Source organism: Talpa occidentalis, unplaced genomic scaffold, assembly GCF_014898055.3.
Source record: "Talpa occidentalis isolate TD23 unplaced genomic scaffold, MPIMG_talOcc4v2.1 talOcc4.5, whole genome shotgun sequence".
Classification (NCBI taxonomy): domain Eukaryota; kingdom Metazoa; phylum Chordata; class Mammalia; order Eulipotyphla; family Talpidae; genus Talpa; species Talpa occidentalis.
The window spans coordinates 57,231,658-57,256,086 of NW_023604861.1; the positions used below are offsets into that span (position 1 = coordinate 57,231,658).

Here is a 24,429-nt window from a genome sequence, read left to right on the forward strand (position 1 = left end):
ACACCTCTTTCTAAGCCTCCTTGTTAAAATAATTTCTTATTTTTAAACAGATTTATTTATGTATACAAGAACTGGGATACAGGCCAGAGGTGTGGGGCAGTGAGAGGATTCACCAGAGACAGGGTGGGGAACAGAACAGGCAGACTGACGAAACACACTGCTGAGGGGAGCAGCAGGCGAGACAGGAGAGGTCTGCTGCACCATGTGGGTAGCTCCTTGGCGGGCCAGGGGATCAGACTCATGCTGGAGAGGCTGTGGATAGCTTCACAGTGCTGTGCTTAACCTCTTGTGCCACCAGGGAGGCCCAAGTCCGCAAATTTAGATATGAATATCTAAAGCAGTCAGACCCAAAACCAGAAAGTAGAATGGTGGTTTCCAGGAGCAGATGGGAAGAGTAAAGGGGAATTGTTCAATGGGGGTAGAGTTTCAGTCATACAAAAGGAAAAAAGTTTTAGAAATCTAGTGTGCATGTAGTTAATACTATCCTGTACACCTAAAAATTGTTAAGAAGGTAAGTTTGTTACATGTTTTTACCACATAAAAAATAACAGACATCAGTGACTCAAAAAGTAATTCAGAATCCCTCGATTGTCTCATGAATTTATTTATTTTTATCAATTTTTAGCATTGTGTTTGCTGCACTATAAGATTTTGGTATATGTCCCTCCTCAGGTATCTAGACAAAGGTGCTTTAATTTTTCTCTGTCAATTTCTTAATAGTGGGAACTGTTAAAAAATGGCTTCCTAAAGAAGATGAGAGGATGATGGAAATGGCTTCTGGCACTGAGGCGGATGAGGAACAATTAGAACCAAGATCATCGGATGATGACGACGACGATGATGACACGTAAGTCAGTCATATCCAGATGTCTGAATGATGCACCGTACATAGAACTTGAACTTACAGCTTGAACTTGAACTTACACCGTACAGCTTGAACTTCTTTTATATCTTCCTCTTGCCTGAATGCTCTATCTAAGACTTCCAACATAATCCTATATAGTGGACATCCTAGTCTTGTACCATATCTTAGAGGAAATGCTTTCAGTCTTTCACCATTGAGTATGATGTTGTCTGTGCAATTTTGTAAATGGCCCTTATTATGTTGAGGTATGATCCATCTATTCCCATTTTTTTGAGGGTTTTTATTACAAATGTTTGTTGAATCTTATTAAATGCTTTTCTGTATCTATTTATATGGTTATATGATTTTTATCTTTTTGTTGATGTGATGAATTACAGAGCTTGAATTTCAGATGTTGAACCATCCTTGTGTCCCTAGAATACACTCCTCTTGGTCATGATGTAGGATACTCTTTTTCATTTTTATTTATTATTTTTTAAATTTTATATATTTTTGTGTTATCGAATTCGGTTTGCTAAGATTTTGCTGAGGATTTTTGCTTCTATATTTATCAGGGATCTTGGTCTATCTCTTTTCCAAGAGATTTTAAATATGCAGAAGACATGGTCCAATTTATGATCATTGTATCAGTTTGGTTAGGTTTTCCCTGTTTTTACATTTTGTGTTGTCACTTTTTGCCCCTATTAATGCTATCTGCCTTAAATTCTATTTTGTCTGATAACAATATTGCTATTTCAAGTTTTAATTTTATTTTTTAGTATTTTTGATTTTTTCTTTTAATTTCATCATTTCTGTGTGGTTTCTTACAATATATATCCGATGTAACTGGTTGAAGTGCTCCTTGTCATGTGATAATGTCTTTTAGTTTAATAATATTAATTATTATTATTATTTTCATATTTGGGCTTTCCTGTGTTCAGGCTTGATACTGTGTTTTCTGTTTATCATCATGTTTCATTTCCTTTTTCATCTTTTCCAGTCTTTTATTAGTTTGAAAAACTTTTCTATTCTTTTTTCTCTATACTACTTTTGAAGATACACATTATATTTCTATTCTTTTAATAGGTTTTATGAACTACCTAAAAATTGATCCAACAAGTTCAGTGTTCCTTTTTCCTCCCAAATATGGCAAGCATAGTTTAAGTAACCACTAAAATCCATCCACCCTGATTTTGTTATCTAGAGTTACAATTTTACTTACAACCCTTTTTTTATTATGGAAAGCTTTACTCAGAGTAAAATCAGAATAGAACAAGGAACCCTCCTGTATCTATCCTCCAGCTTGAACTACAAACCAGCATTGTTTTCCTTTGTCCCTACTATCCCCCCAACACCCCTCATACAATCATTTTCATAAGTTTGCAACATTCTAAGTATTAGACATGAAATTATTTTATCTAATATTAAACCTTTTTTTTTTTTTTACTGCCAAGAAAATTTTATTTTTGCAAATCACTAGCCATGAAATTTCTGTCATCAATTATTACACAAATGCTGCTAGTGCTGTTATACAAATGGCATGTCCACCCACAATTCACTTCTGTAATCTCAAACTGAATTTTCATAATTACATGAGAATATTTATCAGAGAAGGATTAACAGTGAGATGAGTATAGAATTCATAACTGATGTTTTCCAGATAGCAATGTAGATGTATTTTTAATCATCTTTCAGTTGAGTGACCATAAAAAATAAATCAATAATTTAGAAATTCTAAGTCTCCAAAGGAGGTTTTCAAATGCACTTTTGAAAAATGCTTCAGTAAGGTTTTTAAGAAGCATCTTCCATGTCCACATCTTCTTGTAATTTCTGCACCATTTTTTCTTCCAGCTGCTTTCCTTTACCTGCAAGATGGGCTCAGATAAGATGGATGTTTTGCTTGACTTCTTTGATGTCCTGAACTTTCTGTAGTTCTTTATTTTTCTTTAACCTGTTCATTATAAATTTAGCTTGGCGTTTCTGTTTGATCTCTTCAACTCTCTTCATTGCATCAATAGTTTTATTCCACAGCTCTCGCTGGTATTTGACAGGTTCATTTCTACGTTTTTCAAATTCAAATGAATTATCCACTGTAAGCTCTTTACCAGCTGCTTTCCGGAATGCTTTCGTCCACCTAACTTTTCTAGGATTGCGCTTCTTTTTAAAGTTTTTATGACACTTGAATTTACAGAATCTGAATACCTTGCAGTCGTTGCGGTCGAACATCATGCCGTGGCAGGGGTAGATGGGCCCCGAACAGAAATAACACTTCTCGATACGCATTTTGAACCCGCGTGGGTACCATGAACCCAAACGCCGAGTGAACTTGAGAGGAAGTTAATATTAAACCTTTTCAAAGTGAAAAGTGTTGGCTAATGTAGTTTATTGTTTTCTGAACTTGCCATGGTATTTTCTTGTTCATACTTTCCCTCTGTTCTCATTTTCTTCTTATTGATACATATCCTTTAGTAATTCTTTGAGCTATATCAATGGGTGGTAAATTCTTTGTTTTACATATCTCCGATAGTTTAAATTTTGCCTGCAATACTTAGCAATAATTTAGGTGGACATACAATTTTAGGATGACAGTGATTTTTCTTTTGATCTCTAGTATTGTTGATGAGAAATCTGCTATGATCTAATGGGTTTTCTTTTGGAGACAGCATTTCTATGGTTATTTCTGCTCAGTACTTTCATACTTTCCTTTTTATCTTCATACTCTGTTTCACTGAGATAGGTCTCGGTCTAGATTTGCCTTTTATCTTGCTTGGTTCACCTTATTCTGAGAACCCATGAATTTCTTTAGCTCTGGAAAGTTTTAACCTATTATTTTGCTGCTTTTATTCCTTTACTTTGGTTCTCCAATTAGAAATATTTTGGAGCTTCTCAATTTGTCTGTATTCCTTCATGCTTTTTATTCTTCTCTTTATGCTTGTAGAGGAAATCTTAAATACTGTTTTCCAATCCTATTTGGGCATCATCTATTAAATTTTTAATTTGAATGAGTATATACTTCATCTCTAGGATTTATAATGGTTTTTTCTTAATATAAGAATGTTATATGTTCATGTTTTATTATTGTATAATTATTTTCCATAACTTAAAAATATTTAAAAATGGATGTTATACTTTTTTTAATCAATTATTATTATTATTATTTTTTTAAAGACTTCTTTAAAATTTTTCTAAACTCATTTCAGAAATTTCATCTCTTTAATTTATTGCTATATTTGTTGATATTGGAGACACAAATGGTTTATTTATCATATAAAAAAACTCTGCAATTCAGGTAAGATGCTTTATTTCTCACATGAATATACTTTTTTTTTTGAGCAGTTACTTTAATATAGTATCAAAATCCTCCCTAAAAATAATTTCCTCTGGAGTTAGTTTGTAGTCCTACCTTAAAGAATTTTTTTTTTGTTATTCATCTTTCTTACCATTAGATTTATTCTTGTGTTTTAGAATTCTAGTTGTGGGCTCCTTTTGTTTTGCAATGAATTTAATTTTTTTTCTTTCTTCCCTTTCTTTTCTCTGTGTATCTTCTACATATTGAATATGTCTTTAATTTTTCTTTATTAGATTCCCTTCCATTCTTGTCAGCTGGAAACTTTGAAGAGTTACACCTCAGTGCAAGGGAGGTCTAGAAATGAAAAAAAGTCCCACTAATGTGATTTGCCTGTCTTGGCCCAATCTCTGGGGGAAAAAAAAAACCTCTTCCTGAGAAATTTATAACCATGGGCTTTGTCTTGGGTTTGGAGTTTGCATTTTCAACAGTTGCTTGGTCTGGAAACATGTGTGTTGAGAAATGAACATTAAAATTAATGTAAGAGATGATAATTTTTGGAATTTCTGTATGAGTAAATAAAATACTCTCGTGAGATATTACCTCAATTCACACTATATTGAATTTCTCACTAAAGTGATGCTGAAGAAGACCTCACAATTAAAAATAAAAATAGAATCCATTAAAAGAGATAGAATACATAACAAATAGCTGAATTAAACCATAAAGAACTTAAGATATATAACTATATTCCTATACTGAATAATTACATTATAATGACTACTATATGCTTAACACTATTTAATTAAAATAAAACATCAAAACATGAAAAAAAAAGATGTATCAAAAGGTAATAGGAAGATTTGATAATTAACCAAATAGAACTTATGGAAGTTAAAAAAAACTAATAGAAATTAAAATTTGCTTGATAGTTTAAAAAATAGACTAGGTTACAACTAATGAAAGAATGAATAGCTGGAACATAGATCTTAGGAAAAAAGGATGGAAATGTGAAAGAGGCGCTAAAAGGCATGAGGGTTCATCACATATCTAGAAGGAGTTCTAGGAGAAGAGACCAGTAGAAAAGAAGTATTCAATGCAATTATCACGGTAAACGCTTTGTTATTACTAAGAGCCATGAACCATGATATTTGGGAAATAAAACAATAATTGAGCAATGAAACAAAATTCATACCAAGACACATCATTTTTTAAATGATAGAGAAGTGAGGACAAGGGAAGATGTTTTGTAAACTCGTACCTTTGTGACGGTGGCTTAACAAATGGGAGCTGTCATTGTTGGTTCACCTCAAATTTATGACCTTTAATTTAGTAAGGTCTCTGCAATATTCAGCAATCCTCTGCCACCTCAGCTTCTTTCCAAACCCTTTCTTGTGAGCTCGTCCCCATCCACCCACTCTCATTGATTGTGCTTCCTACTTCAAAAAGAGAGTATGTGGTTTGTAAGTGCTTAGTTCTCTAACATCTTTATATCCGAGTGCTTGTCCCCAGCCCATCCCGGCAATCCTGTCTCTTCATTCTCACAGGAAGACTGGCCTCTCTCCTTGCAGAGGTGCTCTAAATCCCAGTCTCTTTTCAGTGATTTTGTTCCTATCAATTATTCTTCCTTTTATATATATATGTATTTTTAAAGATTTATTTATTCATTTATACAAGCACTGGGTACAGTCAGGAGCGCGGGAGGGTGAGAGAATTCACCAGAGCGGGGAGCAGAGCAGGCAGAAGGACCGAGGTACACTGCTGAGGGGAGCAGCGGGCGGCAGGAGAGGTCTGCGCACCAAGTGGGACCCTCCTCTGGTGGCCGGGGAGCAGCCGGGGGTGGGGGTGGGGGATCAAACCGGCGCTGCAGAGGCTGCGGGCAGCCTGGCAACCCAGTGCTCAACCGCTGCACCACCAGGGAGGCCCTCCTTTTATATTTTTAAGTGATTCCTTACTGCTTACTGTCTCTCAGCATATAAATATTCCCAAATCTTTGCCATCTTTTTTTTTTTTTAAAGGATTTTTTTTATTTATGCATACAAGAACTGGAGTACAGGCTAGAGATGGGAAGTGGTGGGGGTGAGAGGATTCACCAGAGACAGAGTTGGCAACAGAACAGGCAGACTGACTGAAATACACTGATGAGGGGAGCAGCAGGCGAGACAGGAGAGGTCTGCTGCGCCATGTGGGTCACCTCCCTAGCCAGGGAGTGAACTCGTGCTGCAGTGGCTGCAGACAGCTTCATAGGTTGTATCTTAACCTCTTGCGCCACCAGGGAGGCCCCTTTGCGATCTTGTAAATAACAAAAAACCATTGCGTCAGTTCCTTTCAGAGCCAGGCTCCCCTCGGAGCTGTAAACTCCTTATTGTCACCACTTTGTTACCTCCATTGCTTTCTTGATCCACTGTGATAGCTCCTGCTGTACAGTACTCTGAAATATTTTTGCAAAGGGCATCTATTACCATGAAATTTCCAAATGTGATTGTCATTTCTCAGTCCTGATCTTAATTGATTGCTTCCTCTTTCTGGAATTCTCTGCCCCCTTGGTTTTCATGAGGAAAAATTTCTGTGCTCTTACCAGTTATCCTCAGTCTCTTTTACTTGCCACTTAAATAATAGTAATACTTGAGATGGTTGTCTTGGTCTCCTGACTTCTTCCCTTCTACAAATATTGATGTTGCAGTCTTAGACATAATTTCAATTCCTAAATTGGTAGCGGTGAAACCTTGGACATGTTTTTTAAATCTCTCTGAGCTTCAGCTTTATATATTGAGGATTATAATGTTTACCATAAAATGTTAGATGTATTAGTATTAGATGAAGTGTGGTATGTGTAAACTTTACACTCTAGAGCAGTGGCTGTCATACAGAAATGCACCTATTCACTTTTCTTTTTCCTTCTGTTTTACTGTTTCATTCTCTGTTCCTTTTCCTTCTCTTTTCCTCTTCTTTTAAACATGAGTAGATGGGTATTAATATATATAATAAAGGTTGTTGAACACAAGTCAAATTAATGAGAATACTGATTCTGCCGACATTCATTATTTATCATCCTTAGGAAAACCAGAGTGATATAATAAATAATTTATTACCTGGGTGAATGTGCAACTTTCATATTACCCAGTGCGGGGTGGAGAATGAGAGTGGAAACTAATTTTCATATGTATTCTTCTGTTATCATAAAGTAATAAAGTAAATATGATATGCAAAAGTACAAGCTCCAGGCATATATTCAACACTGAGATTTTATAATCAATTAACAAAAGATGAAGTCTAGTTTTCTGCCCCAAAGACCTCACTGTTTTAATGAAGAAGTTGTATTAGCATTTCTTTATTCATTCAAGAACATTTCTGGCTCTGTGTTAATAAGCATGGTGTATAAAAAGATATCATAATAGATAAAGGACAGATATGCTCCCTGGAATATATGAATAAAGCATATCATATTTACTATTTATTATTTCAGAAATTTTGGAGAATCTGAAGATGAGTTGAGAAATGAAGTCATTGAATCACTGGAAAAACTTGCTACATCCAAAGAGAAAGAAAAAAGAGAAGAGGCTTCTGGTTCCTCTAAGGAAGAAGAAAAGTTAGAAGAAAGACAGCCAACAAGCATGCAGAAATATGCAGAAATAAATGAAGCTATGATGACTGTTTCTACTCTGCCTGATAACAAAATTTGTATTGTTGATGAAGACAAAGAAACATCAATAACCAGTCAGAATACACAAATGTGATTATTGTACTTTTTCTTAATAAGTTAGTATCTATTACAGTATTATCTGTTTGGATACAAGTTATAAATATTCATTTATTGTAGGGGCTTTCAAGTAATCCCAAGGATTTATTATTTTTTCTATCAAAATGTAGAAATAGAACTTTTAAGTGTAGAAATTAGTATTCTACTTTATAAAATTATAAATATTAAGATATGTCAGAGGGAGAATAATGTGTCCCCATCCCCCAACAATAAGTCCCAAAGATGTGACTATTTTGATACATGGCAAGAGGGAATTAAGATTGCAGATGGAGGGCCTCCCCAGTGGCGCAGCGGTTGAGCGCTGGGCTGTGAAGCTGCCCACAGCCTCTGCAGCGCTGGTTCGATCCCCGGCCACAGGCGAGGGTCCCACATGGCACGCAGACCTCTTCTGCCGCGCCTGCTGTTCCTCTCAGCAGTGTACTTCGGTCCTTCTGCCTGTTCTGCTTCCCGCTCTGGCTCTGGTGAATTCTCTCACTCTCCTGTGCTTCTGACTGTACCCAGTGCTTTTATAAATAAATAAATAAATCTTAAAAAAATTAAAAAATAAATAAAAAGTAAAAAAAACACACACACTCACCCACACACAATCATTTAAAAAAAAAAAAAAGATTGCAGATGGAATTGAGGCTGCTAACCAGGTGACCTTAATATAGGGAGGTTTTTTGATTATCTAGGAGGGCCCATTGTAAATCACCAGTCTCAGAAGAGTTGTCAGAAGAGAGAACCAGAGAGGTAGCAGCATGAAAGACTCCATCTCATGCTGCTGGCTTTGAAATAGGGGAAGAGTCACAAGCCAAGGAATGTAGGTGGTCTCTAGAAGCTGGGAAACAGAAGGAAATGGACTCTTCCTGAAGCCTGCAGCAGGAACAGAGGCCTGCCGACACCTTTTTGGCCTAGTGAAATCCACTTTAGACTTCTGACCAACAGACTATAAGATAATAAATTTGTGTTTTAACTAAGCTTGTGTAATTTAAGATAGCAAGAGAAATACATTATACAAACTCATACATTTAAAATAATGAATTTGCTATTTAAAAAAAACCTTTTGAAATTTCTTAAGTTATATTGAGTACATTTTTTTGAAGCTTATGTTGACACAGGCATAGGCAATTGAGTAAGGAGAGGAACAGGGCATGTCACATTAATTGTGCACTAAATAATCATTTTATTATTTTTTAAAAATTATTTTCTAATAGTTTCAAATGTATAGATTACAGGTTTTTTGAAGGCTAGGGAGCATATCTGGCCTTTATCATAATGTTATGGTGTCTTTTTATATACCATGCTTATTAGCACAGAGCCAGAAATGTTCTTGCATGAATAAAGAAAGGCTAATACAATTTCCTAAGATAGTGAGCTCTTTGGGGGCAGGAAACTAGACTTTTTTTGTAGACTAAACTTTTTTGTAATTGATTATAACAATATGAGTGTTGAATATATGCCTAGAGTTTAGTAGATATTTGCTGATTTATTATGTCTACTGCTACAAAGGATAAGGTAGTTATATATATTTTCTTTTTTTTTTTTTTTTAAATTTTTGCATAGAACTGTGGTGTAGGGCACAGGTGCAGGGGTGAGAGGTGGAGTGAGAGAATTCGCCAGAGACAGAGTGGGGAGCGGAACAGGCAGATTGACTGAAATACACTGCTAGGGGGAGCAGTGGGTGAGACAGGAGAGGTCTGCTGTGCCATGTGGATTAGCTCCCTGGCTGGGGATTGAACTCAGGCCATAGTGGTAATAGCGCTGAGACTTAACCACTAGGCCACCAGGGAGGCCCAAGGTAGTTATATTTCCTAATGGTATAATTAGTTCCTGAAATGCCTACTCTATAATGAAAATAAAGTTAAAGAGGTATATTGATATACTGCTGAACTAAGAGAACAAAGATGAGGAGGAATCAAATTATTTCTAGCGCAAGTGTCAGGATCCCCAAAATATGAGAATGTAAGCAATCTTTTATGCCTTTATTTTTCTGGTGATGTTTGAGGGACTGTTCTTTGAACTTGGTGTACAGTTACATTCTCTTTTTACGGAGAATGCTTAGTATGGTCACATGAGATTGGGAATATTTAAAAACTTTTCGCCATTGTATTAATTTCAAACTAAGGAACACATAACCCTGAGGGGTTGGGGCATCATTAGTTCTTCAGTGCTTTAGTGGTCAGTGTACACATGCCTAGTTTATCTGCAGGACATTGATTCAGAATATTTAGTCTGTTGGTGTCTTCAATGTAGTCCTTATTCTGAACAGTATTAGAAAGCAAAGGAAATGAAACATGGTTCCTGAAAATATTAAAGCTCCAAGACCAAGCCAGTTATATGCTGGGGCGGGGCTGTGGGGGTGGGAAAGGAATGCATATCTAAGATCATTGTTTAAGGATAAGCATATTAGGCTTGCTCCAATCCAAAATAATTGGTAAAGTCTCCTTTAGGTAATAGCTACAAAGTCTTATTCATTCTAAGATTTTGAATCTTTTGTTGTAAATTAGAAAGTATATGGTAAGTAAACACACTGCACGATTTTTCAACTTGCTTCTGCTTCTGAATCACCTACCCATTTTACACAAACTTAAAATCACATTCCTGAGACACAGTTGTGATGATTATAGTTTTAGGCTTGGCTCTACCTGTTAAGTTTAAACGATTGGTTATATCTGTATTTTCAGAATAAATTTTATTAAAAACTCATGCATCTTATTAACTATTTCTCACAGCTATCAACTTGATCACCCTTTAAATGGTACCAACAGATACGTCAACCCTTGACTTCCCTTCTCAGGGAATATATACACGTGGCCCAAGGGAGCACGCACAGCACTTGAGAACTGGAGCTGATGCTTCTCTAAAGCCAAGGGTGGAGTGAGATTTAGAACGGAAAAGGAAAAAGAATTAGAGTAACAGTGGGAGAGGTAGGGTAATCACAGGGGCATAATGTGAGTCTAGTAACTTGTGTTTATGTCACAGAAGTTAAATTTTTTTGTTGTACCCACTAAAAAATCATTTCTTTCTTCATATAGTAGTCCTAGGGTCTAGGGTCTATTTAAATAATTAAACACAAATATTCTGAAAGTACTAAGAGCAAACTAACCCCTATTTCATAATTTTGTCTATGACATTGTGAAATACTCTGAAAATTATTAAAGTGTATGAAGCTCTGCAGTGTTCGTTCTGAACTAATTAAAAAAGTATTAAAGCTGACAACCTATATTGTCGGGTACTAGAGGCATGAGAGTTTTATTTTGCTTTAAAACTTTCTTCTTTCATTAAAAAAAAATTCCTGGCATTTAGAGCTTGGACGTATTAGTAAAGATAATAACTAATTCAAAATTGGGAGAGAAGGGATATCAAAGGCACCATATTAGAAAAAGTATCCAAGATAATGAAAATAACTTCTTTAATCTTTAAATCACATTTGGATACAAATAGCTTTTACATCTATTAAATCTAACATACTCAGATACGGATATATTACTATACAAAGAATATTTTAACGTGTACTTTATTACTCACAACCAGAAATAAGAATGTGGATTGCCACTGTTGTGGGTTCACAGCACAGAATGCTTGGACCACAAAAGGCATTATTTTGTAGGAATGGTCACCCACTTCTCCAGACAGTAGCTGACATACTGTTTTGACACTTTTCATGGTATCAGCCATCCAGAAACAAACATGTAATGCTACAGTGGGAACAGTGGAAACTTACATATATATATAAATTATATTTTCTCATGTTTATGATAAATAAAAATCATTTTCAAAGGAACAAGCATGAAAAATGTATGGAATTCCAGAATCTTTTCTTCCTTTACACATTCTTCACTTTTGCTATGTCCATTTCAACTTATCTTGAGTCCCATGATTTTCTAAGGTAGATGGGTAGGCTGAGTGGGCAAAGGTATAATCTTACCTCAAAAACCAGTGAAAGCACTCAGCTGGGAGTCAGAATACCCAGATTATATTCCTGGTTTTATCATTATACAGCTTCTCTGTAAAGTTGAAACTGAGGGAAAACCAGACAAAAGAATTGTTAGGGTCCCTTCCAGCTCATTTCCACCAGTCTTTCTTTTTTTCTTTCTTTTTTTTTTTTTTTGTGGGACCCTTGCTGGCGCCCGGGAAGGAACCGAACCGGCGCTGCAAAGGCTGTGGGCAGCCTCGCAGCCCAGCACTTGACCGCTGCGCCACCAGGGGAGACCCTCCACCAGTCTTTCTTTTCTAATAATCTTAAAGCTATCTTGGTGTGTCACAACATCCTGGCACTGTCTTGCTGCGTTTTGATCAGACCACAGAAGCTGGCCTGCAGAAGAGTCAACAGTGTAACTGGGAGTAGATAATGAAGCTGGCTGAGTTGATGAATGGGTGAGAAAAGATTGAAAAAGGAAAAACATACCTCTTTCACATGTCCCTAATATGAAGATGTATCAGACTGTCAGGGAGGTCAGTTCACTGAAGAGAAGGACCTGATTAGGTATGCAGAAAACGCCAAAAATTCTAAGTCTCTACAGCCATATTTACACATGGAGGTATTCATTTTTCCAATGATTACTAGTTACTCAGGATATAAGTCCTGTTAAATTCACATTGATTCCTAGCTATTGGCATAGTACCAAGAGCTACATAAAGAACCGCATTGATAAAAATAGGATTGAAGAATACACGACATTACCGTTAGCTTTAGAATTTCCAAGGTTCTTTCACATACTAAGTAACACAGCTCTGAAAGGTGGTGAGGACAGGTATTACCTCATTCAGATTATAGATGAACAATCTGATACTTGGAGAGATTAAGAAACAGTATGTCAAAAGGTCAGTTCGTAAATAATAAAGCCGAGGTCAGGCCCATGTATTCTGATTGTTAATCCCGTGCTCTTTTCAAAATACCACTTTACCATCTTATAACGCATGATGCTGTTAACACAGACCACACTGATGGATCTGTATAATTACATATCACTATCAGAAAAACAATTTATTGCGATATTCTCACTTGCTGAATGACTTAAAGCTGAATTCCATCCTCCACAATGATATGGCAAGGGCTAATTTGAGGTGTATGCAAATGTACATACAGCCTACACAGAAACTTATTTTTACAAATACCTAGTTACGGGAAGGGTTACTGGCAGTACCTTGGCCGCTACACACCTACACATACCTGTAAGCAATCACAGTCTGTCTGCCTTTTAATTGTGTGATTTGAGAACATGATTAAGCCTGTTTTCAATTTCCTTTTAAGAAAATCATTGGGTATATTCCAAAAGGTCACCTACAGTATTGTTTTGAACTTAAATATACTCAAAATTTTGTAATAAAAATGTAACAATTCTGAGGTACTAATCAGTTATACATTTTCTTTCCATCTCCTGGTTTCTAAAGTGAGATAATTTGACAAATAGGATTTGAGGAAAATGTATCATACCAAAATTAAGATTGCGAATTTTTTTTAGCTCATTTTCCAAATTTAAAGCCTAAAATACTAACCTAAAATTTTTACATTTATAGTATATGATTAATTACCTTGTCCATCTAGGTAATTCTGCCATTCTCATTGTAATTAATACCTTGCCTATAACACATACAGTTGAGAACATTGATTAGGCTGATTTTATTACAACAGGGAATGAGTTTAGAAAAAATATTAACATATGAAGGTGTTTAACCATTTTATATAAAATATCTTTAATTTATACACATATGGCATTATTTAAATAACTTCTCCACTGATGCCAAGAATGCTACTTCAAACTCCTGGTCAGAGAACCTGCTCACAGATGCACGAGCGTTATTCCTGATTTGGAGTCTCTTTTCTGAAGACATGGAAAGAATATGAGCCATCGTCTCAGCATAGCCTTCTTCACTTTCAGCCAGAAAGCCAGTTACATCTCCATCGTGAGGTACCACAATGTCAAGCTTTGGGCCCCCTGAATTGTGTGCAAGGATAACTGTGCCAGCTGCCATACATTCAACAACTCCTGAGAAAAAAACAAAGAAAAGATCATGTAGTCTTTTAAGGTTTGGATTGTATTCATAAAAACAAAGATTAAAAACCCTTTAAAATTTTAAAAGGTTCTATACATTTACTCATTTAATTCCACAGTACTGGGCCTCCCCGGTGGTGCAGCGGTTGAGCACTGGGTTGCGAAGCTGCCCACAGCCTCCGCAGCGCCGGTTCGTTCCCCGGCCGCCTGTCGAGGGTCCCACACGGCACACAGACCTCTCCTGCCACCCGCTGCTCCCCTCAGCAGTGTACTTCGTCGGTCTGCCTGCTCTGCTCTCCGCTCTGGCTCAGGTGAATCCTCTCACCCTCCCACACTTCTGATTGTACCAAGTGCTTGTACAAATAAATAAATAAATCTTTAAAAAAAAAAAATTCCACAGTACTAAATAAATCTGATGTTTCTTAGCTTTCAAAGCCTCACAGTACTGCTGCTTTGTTCCTAACTAAAAAGCATATACACAGAAGAATAGCCTATAAGACACACAGACTGCAGATGATAAAGTTGAAGACGAGAGAATGTCAGCAAGATGGTGGATAAATTAATGGATATCGAAAGGTGAAAAAAGAGAGATGAAAAACAAAAATCGAAAAGTTTAAATTACAGCACTAGAAGAAAAATGGAAAAAACTGACCTTCATGCAGCAGACTATAATAGCTACTGCTGGTGCTTATGGCAAATTAGCTATGACTATGTGCCCATGGCAGTGCTGAATGAAATCAAAGTTATGTTTCTGCCCAGTGATGTAGCCGAGGGTATCGATTACTCTAGTCAGTCTTTCTCAGCCACGATCCTAGAGAATGAAGCCCTTCCAAAATGATTTAATTGGCTGTTTTCTCAGTTCCCCAAAGGATGTTAGAGAGCTGGTATCATTCTAAGTTGCACAGGAGAGAAGTTAAATCACCAGAACGTTTCTTGGACTTTGCTTTTCTACTAATGCTGTAATTGAAACATAATTTGAAAAATATGGATTATACTGTAATAGTCTGTTTAAGGCTAAATATTAACTCCCTATTACTCAGACTTCAACCGAATCAATTTTATCTTCTCCCTTTAGCATTTCCCACTCTTCCCTTTCCACTGGCCCCTTCTTATCAGCACTTAAGCTATTTAAAAACAAAGCACACACACACAAATATTTGCAGGTATCCCCCTTAGCTACTCTCTCTTCTTTTATCTCCCTTTCAAACTTCGGAAACTGTGGTTTGCACTAACTCATTCCACCTGCTCAGCCACACTCAGTGCTCAGCTTCCCACAACCGAACTCTTGCTCCCACGCGTCCATGGAAAACTGCTGCTGCCCTGGTCACCAACAACTTCCTTATCTGCCCCAGCATCTGGGCAGCCTGGGGACCTGTGGCCCTCACCCTTGGTTTCCAGGATATCACACTCTGCTGCGTTTTCTTCCTCCATTTCTTCTCTTCTCCTCTGCCTGCGCCTCATCTTGTGCCCACTGTTGAAGTGTTACGGTTTTCTGCATTTTGTACCAGGGCCTCTTCTCCCTCTCCACATCTTGCCTAGGCCATCTGCTCCATATCCACAGTGGCTGCAGTACCTTCCTGGATGACAAATCCTCAAACTGGATCTCCAGGCTGAGTCCCTTTCCTTTTCTTCAGCTCACACTGGAACACACACTTCCATGCCCCACAGACAATTCAAACCCGACATGCTTCAAATTTGGCTCATCAACCGTCTTTCCTCATGCATTCAGTCTCCAGTGAAGGCCATCCTTATCCACACCAAGGTCCAAAGTAAGGCCCAAGGCAGTTGTCTGTTACTCCTTTTTTCCCTCTTTTAACACTTGCAGTTAATGGCTGAGTTCTGTTCAGTCTACTTCAGGATCTCCCTCAAGTGTGTTCACTGAGTTCAGAGTGTGAGCACCTCTCAGCTAGGTGGCTGCAGCGGCCCAACATTGCCAGCTGCTCCTCACCAAGCTACTCCCCACAGTGTGGCCAGAGTGAACTTTAGGAAAGAAGCTTTTAAATCCAATATTAAAATCCTTCTATCTTTTTCCACTGGCTAAACATGCCCATGTGATCTGGCGCCAAATCCTCTTGCCTTTGTATCGCTGTTCCTCCTTCAGGCTCCAGTCACGCTGAACTCTCAGTTCCCTGAATGGCCCTGTTAATGCTCCTTTTGTCAAGCTTTCACGCTGCCCATCCCTCTGCTGGACACTCTCCCCTATTTGCCTGGCTAACTTTTAATTATTGTTGAGTCTCCAGCTTACTGGTCACATTATTTCCTTGGGCAATTGCTCCCTGACTCCTCAAATCTGTATGAGGTGTTTCTCTTAGGCACCTTCCCTAGTACAGCACTTAGCACACTGTACAGTACACACCTGCAGCCTCTGACAGAAGGACAGTTCCTATTTAAGCCATACTTCCAGCACACACCCAGTAAGCACCCGTGGAAGGAAGCACAAGAAGTCAGATGCTGTGCAGGTTTGGGTCAACAGTTCTTGGAGTATGTCTGCACTTTCTACTGTGCTACTCATTTGAGATGGAACATAAGAGACACTGCAGCCTCGGTGTAGAAACTGTACTTTCATGCTTTTCTGTTCTCCCTTAACACCTACCAGTGTGAAGCACAAGGGGGGTACTTGAGAAATATGTTAAATCAAATCTGACACAAAACAGTACTTGATTTTATATAAAAACGTGTGCACAACAGGTTACTGAGAGCAAGTGTGCTACAACAAACAAGAAAGGCTAAATTGAATGGTGAGGAGACTTAAGTTGAAGCCTTACCATAGGATTTAGAAAGAGGGGAGGCCACACAGACAATGAGAACAGAATCAAGAACCACAAGAACGAACTGTGAGGAGCCCAACTGGAGAGAGTGGTTCAATTTTTGGTACACAGAAGAATAACCTGAGGAGTTCTACCAAAATATACTTCCCTGGGCCCCACACAGAGATTCTGAATTGGTGCTTCCATGGGCTGAGGCTGGGCCCAGGACTCTTTACATGCATGGAGATGGGGTTTGGTGGGGAGAGAATGTGTGGCAGCTCAGAGCAGGGGTCTGCAGGATAAGAATCCAGGTCTCCCCTTTACTGTGACTGAACTTGGGTTCTAAACCTCCCTGTGCCTGGGTTTCTTTACTGATAAAATGAAAATAATCATTCCTATCATGCAGAGTTTGAAAGAGCAACAATCTGATAATATGTAAAAAGACATCAAAAGTGACCCCAACACAGTGAAAAACCAATAGCTATTAGCTATTACTACTGACTATGTATTTTTGTTTTACAAGGTCTCAAATGAGGAAAGCACACTTGGTGAACCAGGGAAAGAGAACTAGGAATGAATGAAAATTTCCAGAGTATTAGAATTTTATCAAAACAACTTAAAATGTGTATCTCATGTCATCAAATAAGTTGTCTCATGGATGAACTCACCAATCCCAAAATGCTCATTCCACATAGTATGCAGGCCAACTGTCGCTTCAGATAAGTAATTCTTTAATTCATCGAATGGAATGTTTACTTTAAATTCCACATATTCTTGAACTCCTAGGTCCTCAGAAAGCCTTCTAAGTTGGTTCACCCTAAGTTCATCATCTTGGTTACGACAACCTCCAATGAGGACAAGTTTAAGTGAAGGAAATGATTCAGCCACTGGGTTTTTCAGCAATTTAGCAAAGGCTTTGATCTGCAAAGGATGATTCTTCTCAGGCCTAAATTGGCCAACAGAAACCAGTAAATGTCCTGGGGTCATCTTTTTCTCACGTAAGGGAATGTCCAGAAATGTCTGTACATCACAGGGTGGATAAACAACATTAGTGCAATTTCCAACCTTCCACAGTGAAAGAATATGGTTTAGTGTCCAAGAAGAATTGACCATGACTACATCACTGCAAGAACCAACAAGTCCATATATAAAAGCAAACAGATGGTAATAGATGAGCTTCAGTTTGCTGAGAATAGGATTCTTAGTAATGAAGGCTGCATTATTAAATCCAACATTTTGGTTCTTCACGACAGAGAGCATGTCGGTGCTGATAGTGGGATAATGAACATAGCTTCCCACACGACAACCCCCTAAATACTTAAACAGAGGAAGTGTGAAAGCGTAGCCCATTGAATCGATATAAACATCAGGAACACACTGCATCAGAGCTTCCCAGCCAAGAAAAATAGATCCCAGACTTTGGCCCAGCAGTGTGAAGTGTGGATACAGTGAATCTTCTACAAGGTAGCGTTTTCTTAAGAAAACAAACTTCACTGGGTGAATCAATCTGATGTTAAATCTTCTGAAAGCACCTTCCAGTATCTGTGGGCCACTGACATTAGTATCACCAGTATAAACAACATAAAGTGCTTCAGGATACCTAAAGTAGAACATAATAGTTAGAATTTCATTAGTTTAGGATCAAATCAAGCAAAAAGTGGCAGACAATTATTTTCTCACAATCATAAAGAAGCTTATGTTAATAAATATTTTTTACTCTTTTATTACTGCATTTGGACTACTGGTCCTACACTTTCCTGAGTTTTCCACTGCCCAATGACTAAAATGTTAGCCTTTAAGTGAGATTCTAGTACTTTGCAACTTTCTCATTAACAAAAATTGTTGATTTATGAACAAGATGTTTCCATTTTTTAAGAAATAAAATTATTTTTGACAACTTTCTCAATATAAAATGGTAATGAAATATTAATAAAATACTCTTGAAGAAGAGTAAAACTCACTACTGTTATCTTCAGAAAGGATGACTAGTGCGAAAGCATTATTCAGTCTTTTTATCTTGAGAAATGCAAAAAGATTTAAAAACTAGACCTTGTGCCTGCATCACAATGAGATATGGTATCATAATAATAGAAATTTGTGTAAGTATGCTCTTAGGACTTAATGTTTTGGACTCCCTGTGATTATGTTCATAATTATTCTTTGAGTTACAAAACAAACCATCAACAAATGAAAAGGGAGTACAGAACAGGAGAAAATATTTGCAAATCAGTTGTCTGATAATGGATTAATATCCAAATTATATAAAGAACTCATACAATTTATTACGTTACACACCTGAAACGAATAAAATGGAATGTGTCAGTTATACCTCAAAAAAATGTAAAAAGGATTATCATTGCTAGTAGCTAAGGATGGCCACAAATTTGACTTTTCCCATTGAGAGGTGAGATACATGTCCCCACCACTGGAATAACAGTGGGCTCTGTGACTGCTTTCCCTAACAGAACATGGCAAGAGTGACATTATGCTCTAAGAGATGAGCACCTTCTACTTCACTCTTGGGACAGACTGCTGTCAAATATGAAGTCTGACTGTCCAAAGACTGCCATGTTGTGTGCAAGTCCAAGCTAGTCACACAGACTGTTGGTGACAAAGATACCTGACTAGTCCTCAGCTGTCCTAGTCATCCCAGCCTAGGAACTAGATATACAAGTGAAGAAAGCTTCAGATGATTCCAGCCCCAGCTACCATTTAACTGGAATGGCTGGAGTACGAAAGATATCAAATTGGACACATCAATCCCCACTAACTTAAAAATAAAAAAAAATAAATAAAAACAACAAATTAAAATTTTTAGTCATTAAATTTTGAAGTGGTTTGTCATGCAACAATATTTTAACAGAACACCGCTGCTCAGCTTCAAATGCTTGTTTGGTTTTCCAAGGCCCCTGCTTACTTAAGTTCTGCGTAAATCTGGGCTCTGTCTTCCTCTGTTACCTCCTCTCCCCTTCCACTCTCACTTGCCCCGGAGGGTTCAGGCAAACTTGCATTCCTTTCTTTGAACAAGCCATCCTTCCAGTCTTAGGGTATGTGCAGTTACTGTTCTTTCTGTTCTGAATTCTCTTTTCTCATCTTCACTGTCATTTCATAAAGCAGTCAGGACAGCATGTATTTGAGAACGTGGGCTTTAGTAGCTCAATTTCCTTGTCTATCAAATGAAAATAACTGTAACAACCTCATAAGGCTATTAGTAAGATTAAGCTAACACATGTAAAACACTTCAAACAAGGCTTGGCATCAAGTAAAAGCTATTTTTGTTATTCAGGTTTCAGTTAAGTGTTATTTTCTCAGAGATTTTTCCTAATTACTCAATCTGAAGTATCCAGTCATCTTAAATTATCTGATTTTAATTTCTTATATAGCACTTCTCACCATCTGATTTTCTCTTCTTTGCTTCTTATTTTGTTTTTTTGGCTAAAATCTAAGGCTCCCCCAGCAGGACTGATTTATCTTGTTCACTATTTAATCTCAACTCCCCAGGTCAGTGCTTGATACTTAATAGGTTCCCAGTAAATACTGCTAGTTTGAATGAAAATATACTGTAGAGCATAGGTTGAGTCCAGAAAACCTTGTAGGAATTAACTGAGGAGAAAAGGATTACTTCAGGAAAAACAGAACACTATATGAAAGGCAAGGAATTTGGAAAGCATGCTATTTCCACTTCAGTATATAATGGAATAAAATATATGTGAAGGAAGGGGGAAAGGATGAAAAACAAAAGATGGTAAGAGCAAGATGAAATAGTACTTTCCATGTCATACTAGTGATCTGAAATTTTTCCTTGTAGGTGAGTTAGGAGTACAGTATCATGAAAATTAGCTACATCTCTCAATGGTTAAATAACCTAATTAGGGAGACAAAGCTAACAAACAGTTATGGGAAGAACAGTACGAATTGGAATCAGGAGGCCTTCAAGGAGGAAAAATTAAACAGGGATTTAAGAAAACTCTTTGGATTTCAGTAGTTACAGAACATGGTGAAGGAAAAGCAGGGGTGCTGGTCAGAAGTCAGACTGGAAAAGAATATAGAACTGTAGACGTAAGGGAATCATATGTAAAGTTTATGGAACTGAATGGTTGTGTGCCAGGAAGTAGGGTAACCATGGAACGACAGAAGTTTTCCTTATTTGATAAAACATTATAACAGAACCTGCATTTTACCATGTTTTCTAATAGGGAATCATAAATATTTTTGAGACAGGGTGGGGAGAAGGAAATCTAAATCATTAAATGATGTGTAACATGGTAACTTATTTAACACGACTAAACTGGTAATTTCAAAATTAGAATTAAATAGATGCTTTTATAGATATTATTTCCTTTGTGCTACCACGAACTGAAAAGTACGCCACAGAAGTTGGTATGTCTCAGTTTTACTACTCAATCTCTTCTTCATGCCATCACGGTGATTAGTTATTCCCACTAAATTATGTCATAAAAGGGCAGATACTTTCCTTTTCATTTCTTTATCATATTAACTAAAAATCAAAAGGATCTCTTAGGCATATGAGAGAAGTATTTTCTTTTTGAAGAATAGTTAAAGAATTGCAGGCTATGAATTAGGCCCTAGAGAAAGAAGAAATCTGAGTCATGACTTAAAAAATGGTTAACAATAAAGCACATTAGTTAAGAAAGATGCATACCTACTTTTTCTGCAGGGCTCTTAAAGCACACCATAAAACTCTTTCTCCTCCTCCACCAGCATTGCAGTACGGATGAAAAAATGCAATAACCATTTGCTCTTTACCATTTTTGCTAACTGATGCTGATTTTTTCTTTCTCTGAAGCAGTAGTTTGATTCTCCAAAGGATAATGACCAAACACACACATAAAGTTGCACATACAATTAGCCCAGGGAAGAGTAAGGAATAAAAAAACCTGAAACAAGAGGGGAAAGGTAAATTGATACAGTCCATCAAATAAAAACAAGACTACAAATTAAAATATACTTTTACATACTCCCTTTACATATGAGTAGCAAGGAGGAAAAAATGTAGTAGTCTGGGCATTTACTAATGAAAAACTTGATTATTAAAATTTGAATTTGAAAATTTGAGTGCTATATAATGTCCAATGTCAAAAATGCAAGTACTCTTTAAATCCAATCTCCACAGCATGCTAGCAATTCAGTATACTTTTTCTTTTTGATCAACAGTAAAAATCAATGTTAAGGCCACCTTTCTCTTAACTCAATGCGTTAAGGATTAAAAACAAATTTAATTATCAACCTAAGCAACACATGATTAGGAACAAAATCTCATCCTCAAAATGACAATATATATGACCCTGGGCCTCCCAGGTGGCGCAGCGGTTGAGCGCTGGGTTGCGAAGCTGCCCGCGGCTGCAGTGCCGGTTCGATCCCCGGCTGCTCCCCGGCCACCAGAGGAGGGTCCCACGTGGCGCGCAGACCTCTCCTGCCGCCCGCTGCTCCCCTCAGCAGTGTAGTTCGGTCCTTCTGCCTGCTCTGCTCCCCGCTCTGGCTCTGGTGAATTCTCTCACCCTCCCGCTCTTCTGACTGTACCCAGTGCATGTATAAACAAAACAAACAAACAAACAAACAAAATAAATAAATAAATAAAAAACATGCCTCTATTAAAAAAAAAAAGATTAAAAAAAAAAAAAAAAAAACAATATATATGACCCTAAAAAATCCTGAATGATCAATATTCCATTTGCTAAAAATGTACTGAGATAGTAAATCATTTTTATTCTGTCACTTCACCTCAATTTGAATAATTTCTGGGGAAAGAGGAATGGAATTTAGATTTCTCCAGTTCTATTCCAAATTCTGCATCTGATCTGTTTACATGACCCTAAAATCACTACCTTCCTTTATGTGCCTCTGAGTGAGTTGCCAAAAATTCACTAATGTTTTACTTCATATGTTAGAAAATTCACTCCCACGATGACCGATAAGCGCTTTTCTAACTACCATCAGGTCGACTGAAGCCTGCAAAGGTAAGGACTCACATTTGTTCACCACCTTATTCCAAAGCCTAGCCTAATATTTGGCACAAAGAAGGCATCCAAAAAACAGCTGTTGGTTTAATGCAAAAATTTTTTACATAGACGTGTTTCACATAACTATATCGTTTTATAACTTCTTACAATCAGAAAAATATCAATGGATGATCAAGAAGCAGAGGATTCAACATAAACTTCATTTAAGTGACATATGTTTTAAGTGACATATGTTAACAATAATGGTTAACTAAGGACAGGAGACGGGAGATCGGGTTTTTTTTTTTTTTTTTAATCAAAAAGAAAGCATGATAGGGTGGAAAATAACTGGTGGCTCAATGATAAAATGAAAATGAGTGGAAATGAGAACTGAATATGAGTAATTTACGGCAGATTAATTGGAGGTCCAAGGAGAGAAAGAAAAGCTGAAGCCTGTAAAGTCGACCCCTCAGCCAGTGGTGAGGCAGGCGCAATAAACTCGGTAAACAGTCTCTAACGCAAGTCTGCTCTACCTAGAAGACCCCAAACGAAGAGGAAAAGCACTCACTGGCCCTGAGAAAGAGCTAGACTTGTGTGCAGGAAAGCCCTTTTCCGGATACCTGTGTTGCACCGGTCAGACAAATACCCCAGCGAAAGACAAAACGCTTGAGAGCCCACATGCCTGAGGCCTCACCTCAACAATTCGCACAAACACCAGCCCCCTCCGGCGGCCGCCATCTTCCGCCGACCCCCGAACTCAGGAAGCGCTTTGAGGTTCCTCTTCTCTATTGGCTACAGAGAAAGCGTGCGGCCTCCCCCCGCCCTCAAGGGACCAAGTAAGCGTTCCAATTGGCTTATGATAGAGGCTTCCCACGGCCTGCTAGCCAATAACATTTCCCGAGAAGCGTACAAATTTTTTTTTTTTTTTTTTAGCGTGGCATACAAAAGTCCCGCCCCTGTGGGCGGATCGTAGTGGGATAGAGAGGGCGTGGCCTGTGACGGACAGCTGGCGCCCCGCCCACAGCCCCTCCCCCACCCAAGCCCCCCTCCGTGCCCTTCCTCCCTCAGCCCAGAGCCCGCCGCAGGTTGAAGACCAATGGGAGGCCCTTGCGAGTCTGGGGTCGGTCTTCCGCGGCGGAGTTCCCTCACCCCCGGGCCGAGGCGCTTGGGACGCACAGCGCCCCGGAGACCGGCGCGGAGTGCCAGAAGCAGTTGGGCAGAGCCGACCCGACGCCGGCGGGGGGCGAGCCTGGGCGCCGCGCGGGAGCCTCTCCGAGCGGCTTCCTCCCGCCGCGCGCCGCGGGCTGAGGACCCCGTCCGGGCGCACCGGCCCGAGGTAGCCGAGACCGCGGGGGGAGGACGGGCGCTCTCCAAGGTTCGCGGCTCGGCGGAGGACCCCGAGGCCCCCCGAGGTCCCCCGAGGCCCACCTCCCGACGTGGGTGAGGGTCCGGGGCCCACTCGCGTCTCGCCCTCAGCGCCGCGCGCCCCAAGGGCCGGGGCGTGGTGGCGCGCAACTTTGAATGAGCCCTGCGGCGAGGGCGGGGTCCCCGCGTCGGGAAAGCGGGGGTCGCCTCGCAGACCCCATCCGCGGGGTAGAGGCGAGCGGGAAAGAGGGCCAGGCGCTCCCTGTTCGTCTCCCCGGGTTTTCACCCCGTGCTTCTCCGCTGCCTAGGTGGTCGTTGGGCTTCGGGTCGCGCCGTAGAAGAAGGTGGTTCCTCCGGGGGAGGATGCCTGAGCGAGAGAGACAGATCACAGCCAGAGAAGGGGCCAGTCGGAAAGTAAGTTTTCTCCCCACCACACGCTGCCTCCCGGCGCCCAGGGCTTGCACCGACCTGGAGGGGTTTCCACGCTCA

The 24,429-nt window shown here is 38.8% G+C and overlaps 4 protein-coding genes across 5 annotated transcripts in view; 2 read left to right on the forward strand and 2 right to left on the reverse strand.

The window, feature by feature from the left end:
- The window catches only part of NEK5 (NIMA related kinase 5), a 57,623-nt gene extending 49,723 nt beyond the window's left edge, over window positions 1-7,900 (forward strand). Inside the window, exons 22-23 of the mRNA XM_037527250.2 lie at window positions 721-847; window positions 7,597-7,900. Of these exons, the coding sequence (XP_037383147.1) occupies window positions 721-847; window positions 7,597-7,867 (398 nt within the window). The 3' untranslated portion in view covers window positions 7,868-7,900. The remainder of the gene's footprint in view (window positions 1-720; window positions 848-7,596) is intronic.
- Window positions 2,324-3,153, reverse strand: LOC119258870 (probable ribosome biogenesis protein RLP24). Its single transcript, XM_037527251.2, has one exon. It carries the CDS (start codon window positions 3,125-3,127, stop codon window positions 2,723-2,725), a length of 405 nt encoding a protein of 134 aa, XP_037383148.1. The 5' UTR covers window positions 3,128-3,153; the 3' UTR covers window positions 2,324-2,722.
- Window positions 7,901-11,040: 3,140 nt separating the features above from the next.
- On the reverse strand, window positions 11,041-23,350 carry ALG11 (ALG11 alpha-1,2-mannosyltransferase). Of its 2 annotated transcripts, XR_008549078.1 has the most exons (5): window positions 23,270-23,350; window positions 21,283-21,513; window positions 17,284-18,215; window positions 12,281-13,862; window positions 11,041-11,893 (listed from the first exon to the last, which is right to left on the reverse strand). XR_008549078.1 is itself a non-coding variant. In XM_037527252.2 (4 exons), exons 1-4 carry the CDS (start codon window positions 23,311-23,313, stop codon window positions 13,591-13,593), a joined length of 1,479 nt encoding a protein of 492 aa, XP_037383149.1. In that variant the 5' UTR covers window positions 23,314-23,350; the 3' UTR covers window positions 11,041-13,590. The 2 variants fall into 2 exon arrangements, 1 of the variants encoding a protein (XP_037383149.1); XM_037527252.2 differs by having other exon boundaries at window positions 11,041-13,862.
- A 535-nt stretch (window positions 23,351-23,885) lies between these two features.
- The window catches only part of ATP7B (ATPase copper transporting beta), a 75,124-nt gene continuing 74,580 nt past the window's right edge, over window positions 23,886-24,429 (forward strand). The window contains exons 1-2 of the mRNA XM_037527254.2: window positions 23,886-23,911; window positions 24,249-24,354. Coding sequence (XP_037383151.1) covers window positions 24,304-24,354 — 51 coding nt within the window. The 5' untranslated portion in view covers window positions 23,886-23,911; window positions 24,249-24,303. The remainder of the gene's footprint in view (window positions 23,912-24,248; window positions 24,355-24,429) is intronic.

Excerpts from the sequence above, each read along its gene's own strand:
- ALG11 (XM_037527252.2), bottom strand. The coding sequence starts at position 23,313 with ATGGCGGCCGCCGGAGGGGGCTGGTGTTTGTGCGAATTGTTGAG. Across the intron at positions 18,216-21,282 it reads TTAAGAGCCCTGCAGAAAAA|GTATCCTGAAGCACTTTATG; the intron begins GTAGGTATGCAT and ends GTTCTACTTTAG. Across the intron at positions 13,863-17,283 it reads GAATGAGCATTTTGGGATTG|GAGTTGTTGAATGTATGGCA; the intron begins GTGAGTTCATCC and ends TTTTTTTCTCAG.
- LOC119258870 (XM_037527251.2), bottom strand. The coding sequence starts at position 3,127 with ATGCGTATCGAGAAGTGTTATTTCTGTTCGGGGCCCATCTACCCCTGC.